This window comes from Dufourea novaeangliae, unplaced genomic scaffold (genome assembly GCF_001272555.1).
Source record: "Dufourea novaeangliae isolate 0120121106 unplaced genomic scaffold, ASM127255v1 scaffold73, whole genome shotgun sequence".
In the NCBI taxonomy this organism is placed as follows: Eukaryota; Metazoa; Arthropoda; class Insecta; order Hymenoptera; family Halictidae; genus Dufourea; species Dufourea novaeangliae.
In genome coordinates, this window is record NW_015373943.1 from 14,228 (window position 1) to 24,335 (window position 10,108).

Genomic DNA, 10,108 nt, shown 5'->3' on the forward strand with positions numbered 1-10,108 from the left:
GACAAAGATCTCGTAAGTATAATTTCATATTTGAAATTAAAGGAAATTAGGACGGTAGGCTCATACGAGGTATGAGATAAACCGTGCCTCGTTGTAGACGGTGGGCCCTCACGAGGGGAGTGGACATACCGTGCTTTGTGGCGATAGGCCCACAGGAGCTGTGGAATAAATCGCGCGAATCGGTCGGTATGACAGATGCCGTTGTTACCGACGATCGATAACAGATTTGTCATTATTTGCCATTCTGTACATACATAAGATCTTATGCATCATCGAAGATCTCATTGTTATCGGACAAAGAGGATCTCGAGGTTAGCAGTCTGCTTGATAACTCTGATCGGGAATTGCAAGCAGCAGACAAATCCAAGGACAAATATGTTGAAGAAGTAGATCCTCTGGATGAGGAAATGTTACAATTTCACGGAGAGAAAGGATCAACAAGTGACAGTAACGAACTGAATTTACATTTAGAAATCGGTGACCGTTGGCAGGTTCGGGTGTAGAATGGTCTCACTAAGGATGAGAAACAGGAGCTTCTCCGAAAATATTTTCGTAAGGGTAACTATAATTTTGAAACGCCCGAACTTCAATTAACGACTCGATGAAGAAGCGAGACAAATTTTTTGCTACGGATCAGAGTACTCTGAGTTCGGCAGATGAAGGGAATAGAGCAGAGGTTCTTAAATGGTTGGAGGACGCAGGGAAACTTATGTCCGAGGCCTATTTTCAAGTCAGTAAGACGAGAAAGGTTTTTATATATCCTAGTTTGGATCGAAAGGCAAAAGATCTTCTGGAAAGAGCGAAAACCGATGCGTTCCTTTTTGGAAAGGAATTATCGACGAGACTGAAAGCAGCAAAATCGATGGAGAAGGTCGGGTTGACCTTGAAATCCCATCAACTTGGGAAAAAGGTGCCGCCCGAAACAAATGTGTCGGGAAACTGGACAGTCCCGCCTGGAAGGAGCCAGGGCTATTCTCAGACGGGTTACAGGCCAAAAAATTATCATCAGGGAGTGCATCGCGGGAGGTATCAGCCGGAAAAAGCGCAGAACAATGCCTTTCGCTCACAGGGCCAATTTCGATCCCGGATCAACCCACAACAAATTTCAACACAGAAATAGTAGGGGTAATACAAATAGCGGGCAGGCTCAACAAATTCCGAAGAGCCCGGTCGGAGATTACTAATAATAAGGTGATATTGAATTGCATAAATGGTTACTCAATTCCTTATGACGAGTTGCCGCGACAGCTTTGAGTGCCCTCGGAACCCTCATTAAATGCTTCGGAAGAACTAGAATATCTGAATGCGATCACTCATTTGAGGAAGCTAAGAGCAATTAAAACATGCTTAGCCTGCCCTGATCAATTTATTTCCAGATACTTCCTTGTAGCCAAATCGAACGGTACTATGAGATTCGTCCTAAATTTAAAAAAGCTTAATGAATTTATTACTCCAGATCATTTTAAGATGGAGGACATCCGAACAGCGACGAAATTGGTGTCCCAAGGATCGTTTATGGTCACCGGGACGTTAATTTTTTTATTCCGATTCGACGGTACGATAGGAAGTATCTCAGATTTTCTTGGAAAGGTCAATTATTTGAATTTACATGTCTCCTATTTGGTTTATCTACAGCGCCATGGATATTTACGAAAATCTTGAAATCGGTTACAAATTCTCTGAGAATGGCAAGCTTCATGTCAGTAGTTTATCTCGACGCGAGGTTGTGTTTAGATTCGGATAGCATCTCTTGTCTAAGGAATTTGCAAAGAACAAGAAAATCTTTGGAGAAGCTGGGTTTTGTCATCCACAACGATAAAAGTAATTTAATTCCGAGTCGGATTTGTCAATTTTTAGGCTTCAGTATTAATTCCCGTAGAATGACACTCAAACTTCCTGAAAAAAAAGAAAAGATACTGCACAGCCTTGGAAGCTTTAAAGAAACGGATGAATGCCGTATTAGGGATTTCGCCCGGTTAGTTGGATTGCTGTCGGTGTCATGCTTAGCGCTAATATGGGCGGTTGTATACGAAGTCCTTCGAACGTCAATGATATCTAGTGTTATATCCTGTATTTCATAACCGCTTTGCATTGCACATTTTTGCCATATTACTTAATTCATTCCACATTTCATTTCTTTGAAACCATAACGAGAAATGTCGACTGTCAGCGCAACCACTGACCCACTCGCGATTAACCAGAACCATCAGATTGGAAATGCTTAATCGACATTTCTCGTTGCATCATGTACTAAGTGACCTAATGAAATCATTACGATTTCATACAGTCACCGGGACAATATAAACTCTCGATTGAAAGGCTAGGGACGAGTCAAAGTGAGAAAAGAGTCAGAGTCAGAGTGTGTCAGTCAGTCAGTAAGCTGAGGCTCATATTCGGCAGTCGAGCCAGACGGTGCTTCGTCGGCAAGCTGAGCGACAACGGTCTCTCAGCTGTTCAGATCGGGTTTCGCGACTAATATTCGGATATCTCTTCCGTGTGCGACACGACTTTGCGATTACGCGCGGCCTAACAGGCAAGTTCGATAAGACACCGGACCGCGAAGTGTGACGTCCGAGACGGTGACAACGTATCCCGCAGTGCCCGACCCCTGCATCACGGCTCCGAGCACCAGCGAGTCTTCCGCCCTTATAAGGACCCGTAATCCCGATCAAACCGACTGAAACCGAAGCGAGCGTATCATTCATCTTCATCACCATTGGTATGTTAAGACTTATTTGTATCTTTCATTTTTATTTGGATTGTTAGAATATATCTTATTATTGTTATAACCGAGAGTGATTTCCTATTCCTCCCGTTCCAAATCCAAACCGCGTACTTCACCGATAAGTTTAGACAGGGCGTGCTTTAGCACCTTAAAAGAGCCAGGACACGAAATTATAAATAAAGTAACGACCGCAACGCGCGACGTAACACTAGCCTTAGTAAAAAACGGTAATAATTATGATGCAATAATGCCATTAAAGGAATTATTGCAATCTGATTTTGCGTGGTGGATAAATGTTATTCCGGAAGCATTTAATCCAATTAGGTCAGGCCAGTTTTACATGGATATTTTTTCAGACGATTCCACGTCGGGCTGGGGGGTCGTATTGTAAAGGTGAACTGACATCTGGTTTCTGGACAGAATCAGAAAGAACGTATCACATTAATTGTCTTGAATTAGTGGCAGCGTTTTTTGGCTTCAAATGTTTCGCAAACAACTTATCAAAGTGTGAGATATTGCTGAGAATTGATAATACTACAGCGGTCTCGTATATAAACCGAATGGGTGAAATTCAATATTCGAGAGTTAATGATATAACGCGAAATATTTGGAAGTGGTGCGAAGAGAGAGAAATCTGGTTATGTGCATCCTATATTACGTCTAAAGAGAATGTCGAAGCAGATAGGGGTTCACGTGTCAAAAATATTGATACAGAATGGGATTTGTCAAATACAGCGTTTTCACAAATAGTCAAAGCTTTTGGTACTCCGTCCATAGATTTGTTCGCGCCAAGATGTAATTCCAAATGCAATGATTACTGTTCTTGGCATCGAGATCCAGAGGCGTTAGCGGTAGATGCGTTTACATTAAATTGGAAACACGTTAATTTTTATGCATTTCCTCCCTTTTCGATGATTCTTAAGGTGTTAAGAAAGATTATACAAGACCAGGCACAAGGAATTTTAGTATTTCCAAAATGGTGCGAGTGGTTTTTATTCGTAGCTACTATTCAGTAGCTACGAATAAAAATTATATGGTTTAGAAAAAATGTTATGAGCAGAAATACTTATAATATTTAGTAAACAGAAATATATTCATCAATATGTAGAGAAACGTAACATTTGTGATATCATTAGAAAAAATATACTAAAAATAGAAAATTAGTATAAAATTATGAAATATAAACAGAATAATATGTATGTAGACAGAGTTTGGAACATCAACATAGTAAGAAGTACTCAATACGACAAAAAATTCGGGAAAGATTGTTTCTAATATCACTCTGTGGAATTACATTCAGTTACATAAATCTTAAGTATTAGGTTGTTACAAAGGTCTGATACTTCCGAAGATACATTATAAACATATTGCCAATTTTATTGATAACAGTTGGTGTTCTACAGTAAACTATATTTATCCATTTCATTTTATATTCTCAAAATATTATCGTGCGGAAGTTTGTCAATATACAGGGTGAGGCACGTAAAACAGGTCATCTGAATATCTTTTCTGTTAGTGATGATAGAAAAAAAATGTATCAGACCAAACTTGCATAGTATCGAGAATCACATAATTTCGTGTGAATAGTTTTTTGATAGATGAACGCGTAGAGGTCACATGAAAGTCAACTTCGCTTTCTTAACTGGAGAGACATGTTCTTTTACGTCCTTTTACAGACAGCTGATTGTACGTGTATTAAAACGGTCTACTAGATGGTACGTAAGACATCATGTCTTTGCATTTAAAAAACGAAGTTAACTTTCTGGGCGTAGCCAGGGGCAGGATGGGCATCCCCCCTCCCCCTGGACGGAAAGAAGTGGCTTTTGTCTCAACCATCAAGAAAAAAAATGGCTTTTGTATCCCCTTCCCGCCCCACCCATCCTAGAGTTACAAAATGTTTGCATAATATTTAATACTGTAGTATAATTTGAAACACGACCAACATCCTCTATTAAGAACATGCATACATTCAGTCGACACTACAGTCGATGTGTTAATATTTTTGCCCCCATCCCGCCCTGACTGATAACCTGGCTACGCTTAGCACAACAGCTTGGCCCAGAGCACAAATTATGTGCTCCTCGATACCATGCAAATTTGGTGTGACACATTTTTTCTATCGCCACTAACAGCCAAGATATTCTGGCTGATATGAAAAATTTATCAACCGCTTTAATTCCAATGCGATAAAAAACAAGTGCGTCTCGCCCGAAACGGGAGAAAGTACCGATGCTAACTAAAAATAGTTGTCCCGTCTCGGAAAAATAGAATTATCCAGGATACTTCTATGTTGAAGAAGACTCGTAAATCATAGGATTTCGCGGACACGAGCAACGTACCTTGGGGATACTTGTTAATTTGATGTTCCATAAAGAGCGTGCGTAACTCGTCCTCTTGGGCCTCGGTCCAGAGGCTGCGCGAAACTTCCTTGTTACCCGTTCCCGTGTTGTAACCCTCGACGACCTCGGTCGCGTCATGAGTGGTCTTCCAGAAGAGCAGCTCCATGTACGACTTCCGGTTCTGCTGCGCGACTTCGATGAAACGACGGATTATGAAGACTGCAAACTTTTGAAGTTCCTGTAAGGTAGACTCAGTTTTCATCGCTGGAAAGAGACGTACTTCCGGTAGCCATTAAACAGACTGCAGAAATGTAAATTCGTCGGTAAAGTCCTTTCGAAGTTAGCAGACAAACAAATCGGAGAAGAAAATGTGTGTAACAGCGAGGAGCGAACAGAAGTATTTGAACATTTTATTGGTATTGATATCGATACAGTTGTACTGTTTTTACTTAAGCAAAGAGATGTATCATCGTTTCATAAAAATTTGACAGTTTCGATTATTTGCATGGAAAACCAAGGAATGTTTTGTATATGATTCTACGCGATATTACTGTTTGTACGACTTTTTAAAGAGGCATTTACAGTAAAATAACTTTACTCGTTTCAAATGGACAATGAAATACTGTGGAATGAGTATGAAAAACAAAAATTCTGAAATGGTGATGGCGTATTAAAAAAACTCTGATTCTACATTTTTGATTTATTTTTTCGGATAGAATCACCTTTGAAAAATTGGTGCTGAATTATTGAGAAGCTTCTGAGATTGTAAACGGTCGGTCCTAAATATAACCGAACTTTTAAAAAACAGAAGAAACTAGTAGCGGCACCTACACGAAAATTCTGCCGTCAGGAAATATCTCCTTCCATTATTATGTGAAAGTTTTATAACATGTGGATCGTTAGAAGCCGAGTTATAGCATCTAAAATAGCAGTACTTTTTTGGTTCTGGTAAAAAAGTGCCAACATTGGTCTGTGTTCAAAACTTACTTGGTAAATCATTAACCATCAATTGATGCAAAAAATGTATGACGATAATTATTTATCTCGCACACAAGTTTACGGCTGGTTCAAACGATTTGAAGCATCGAGAAGACAATAACGGCGATGATCCAGATCATACGGGAAGAGGAATCACCGATAAAGACATCGAAAAAGTGTGTGAAAAAAATGTTCAGTATATTTGTTGGAAAATGAGCCAGGATTATGAAAAGACACGATTTTTCGCATTTTTTCCAAACATTGGCACTTTACAAGGTTTGTGCATGGTTTGAACCTCGCACATTGATTGATGACCAAAAATTGGATAGAGTTGACCATTGTAAAGACATTAAGACTGCCTGAAAGGAACCAAACGTCCTCAAATCGAGTGTCACTGATTTACTCTTGGTTAATGGATTAGTTTTTGTTTTCATGGCTTAAGGGGTGGGATTTCTATTTCTTTGGCTAAAAACATAGCAAACTTTGGGAATTTTTTAAAAAGAAACTAGCGATGCGATTCGTCTGAAATTTGTACCATATTGTTTTTCATCTTTGAAGAAGTTACAGATTTCTTTAAAATTAATTTGTAGTAATAAATATAGAAGTTATGCATAAGCGACCATCATGCAACGCAAAGTTCGTCGCCTGCTGGTGCGCATGATATCTATCTTCCAGGTAATCTTAAACGGAAATATGAAATGACGTTTTACTGTATAATATGTATTTTAGTATGACGAATCAGAATAAAAAAATTTATTGAGGAAGTTGTGAGTTTTCAAATCAAAACTTTAATTTTTTATATCAAAATTTGCCAATTTTTTTTATCTAAAGAAAGAAATATATAACTTATCGGTATTCTGGTTCGTTAAACGATAAAGTAATGTTTGCTGAATACACAGGCCAAATTTGAAGGTAATCGGTTCAGTGATTACAGAAATATCATGCACAGCACCTACAAAGAAGCTGTTTCGAAAGTAGCGTTTAACACTAGGTTTACGGGACACGTGATTTTGACGCATTTCGAATGCTTTCTAACCTCGAAATTCTCTATGTGGTATACCTATATCTATAGCTATGCATTAATTTCAGAGATCATAAATTGTGTATTATATAAAATAAGTTGTTTTTTAAAGAAAATCTGCGGGTTCGTTGATGCGTGCCGTGGAGATACCTACACGATAAGTGCCCGTAAACCTCGTGTTAAATTAACCCGTAATAGACTTCATATCTGCGCTCGAGTCGATTAAGAGCTCATAACTTCAAAAATTTTATGAATTTCCACTTGACATTTTGTGGAGATATTCTTAAGATATTAAACTAAAAGATTCCGTAAAAAAATCGATTTTTTGACCCGAACAATAAGATTGCCCCCTTAAAATAACCGTGAAAGGAAAGCGTTATATAACGACATCCCAGACATTCAAACTGCCATGACGAGGATTCAGATACTCCACAAAAGGACACAGGACACTCATTTGATACATTGCTTGACCATGAAAATCGTTGTATCGGCGCAGAAGGAGTGTATTTTGGATGAAATGAATCACTATTTCCCCAAAAGTTTCTTGTGTTTTGTTATTTTTAAAAAGTTCGATTATATATGGGACAAACCTTGTTTTTCTTGTGAGAAAATGTATATTATCGATATATCCATTAATCATAACAATTGTTAATGACAGTGAGTTTATTGAAAGTGTTATTTACAACTATTGAAATTATGTTACTAAAATGAATTATGTTAAATTACCTTATGGCCAGGGTATTTGGATTCGAGAATCCTTTGGAAAACTTGGAACATAGATGCCTGGAACATCATTCCCGGCATTTTGCACTCGTATGCAATTCGGTATAACATTTTATTAACATAATGATTCACTTCATCTGTATTTTTATCGAACTGTCGTAGCAGAATCAGCATGGCTTTGACAACTTTTACATTGGCAAACCTTAAACAGAAAGTGTTGTTAGACAACGAAAAAATGGAACATAATTTGTAATTATTGAATTAGTGTCGAAAGTTTACAAACGAATGTCTACACGAGTAAGTTGTTAGTCTTAGCATCGTGATTGTCATTACAATGTAAACAGAATGTTATTTACACCTATACATTTGTAAGTTTTGTTCTGTAATAGTACTCAGGTTTTGATATTTATTAATTTAACGCAATTTTATGTCGGAATAGGTGTGAATCTTTAATTTGATCGGACTAGTAGAAATAAGGTGTTAATGTTATACAATTTAAATATTCATTTTACCTATGGAGGAAGTCAGAAAATTTGAAATCGGTTTCAACCTTAACAGATCGGTTCGCTTCTTCTTCTTCCTCATCCTCCGAGAAATCTTCTAGAATGATATTACTTTCACGGTAGATTATAATAAACTTTATTTAAAAAGGTATTATACGAACTCTTCTATTATAGTTTACCTGGAATATCATTAAGGAGGTGTTCGAGATTTTCTCCCTGGCCCGTTCCGCTTTGTGTAATAGGATCGTCTTCGACTGAAACAAGCAAACAACGATTTATTAATTTTTTGTATAATAATGTAATACTGCCAGAATTAAACGTCGCTATTTATAATAGACTAGTTATGAGAATGTGCAAGAAGTAATATTTATATACAAATTATTTTGTCTTGTTTGAACATTATATTTGAATTAGACATGCAAAATGTCCATTAGGAGGTAAAAATGTAAATACCATAGGCTAGGCAATAGTTCTAGGATCATAGAAGTGCATAGACACCATTAAAATGTTTAAATAATAGACAACGATTGAATACTTCGGTGTCATATAGTACTTTCACATTTAAATACAAAATATCCATCTAACACAGGTGCAGATATTAACCTTGCATTAGATAGAAGCAAATTATTTCATTAATCTCTAGCCGATGATCGAAAAAATTTACGATTCGAAAATGTAAAATACAAAACATTTATGAAATAGTGTGATAGAAATTATCAGAATGTAAGCGTTTTTCCGCCAAAAAACAATATGTAATTTGCATTAAAATTGGAAAAACACATATATAGAGACTATTATTAACAATTAACAAACAATTTTCATTCTAAATAATTACCTGCCTTTACGTCGTTTTATAAAGACAATAAGCGACGACTTTACGAATTATACAGGATGGACCACCTAAATATCTCCGTTAGTTATCGTTCTATGAGAAAAGTCCTCTGGGCAAAGTAACACCATGTGAATGGACACATGTAACGGTAGCAGATATTTTTTAAGGTAATTTTTTAAAGACATTTCAAGATGACTGGTAATTTATATAATGGAATCTTATATTTTGTTTCTATATCCATATAGAACATCAAAAACAAATTCAACGACATCAATAAACTTTTATCAAAATATTTTCATCCGAAGGTAAATTAAAATTTTCTACAGATACCTACATGCGGCACGTCGATTCACACATTCGTCTCCAAATGTAAACATAAATGTTATTGAGAACCCATTACATATAAGTTTACATTTCGAGATTAAATGATTGGAATGGCATGGTTATTAAGGTAGTTGATTTATTCTTTTGTGTTCTACAAGAATATAGAAGGAGAATACAATATTATATTTAAAAAATACCAGGGACCTTGAAATCTCTTTAAAAAATGACCTCTAACAAACAGTTTTTGGTACTATTGCATGTGCCCATTTAGACAGTATAACTTTGTCCTAAAAAGTTTCTTTCTACAACGGCAAATGACGATCATATTTAGGTGGTTCACCCTGTATAAACAATAACAAAAGCAAAAGAGGAAGAAACTAATACTGATAAGACGAATAATGTAATATCAATACGATAAAAAAGGACGAATATTAGGTCAATGCAAAAATTCTGATAGGTTTAGCTTCGAAAGAGTATACTAAATAGTAATAAATTTAATTATAATTTAATAGTAATTTAATGAAATACGTAATAATTCTTTTATAACACATATATTCTCAATAGAATTTTTATTCTAATAAACAAATTTCTGGAATATAATTATTCAGTTATTTTATATAACTATATTATATTAATAAAGTTATAGTCTATCACAGAGTGGAA

At 36.4% G+C, this 10,108-nt stretch overlaps 1 protein-coding gene across 1 annotated transcript; it reads left to right on the top strand.

Moving 5' to 3' along the window:
- Positions 1 to 1,685: 1,685 nt before the first annotated feature.
- On the top strand, positions 1,686 to 3,741 carry LOC107185918. The gene is made up of 2 exons (XM_015573695.1): positions 1,686 to 1,821; positions 3,146 to 3,741. The coding sequence occupies exons 1-2, from the start codon at positions 1,686 to 1,688 to the stop codon at positions 3,739 to 3,741; spliced, it is 732 nt and encodes a 243-aa protein (XP_015429181.1).
- Positions 3,742 to 10,108: the final 6,367 nt, after the last annotated feature.

Bases quoted from the DNA above. Each gene is read 5' to 3' on its own strand.
- LOC107185918 (XM_015573695.1), top strand. From the start codon at position 1,686: ATGGCAAGCTTCATGTCAGTAGTTTATCTCGACGCGAGGTTGTGTTTA. The intron at 1,822-3,145 runs GTAATTTAATTC...GTTTCTGGACAG, and splicing joins TGTCATCCACAACGATAAAA to AATCAGAAAGAACGTATCAC.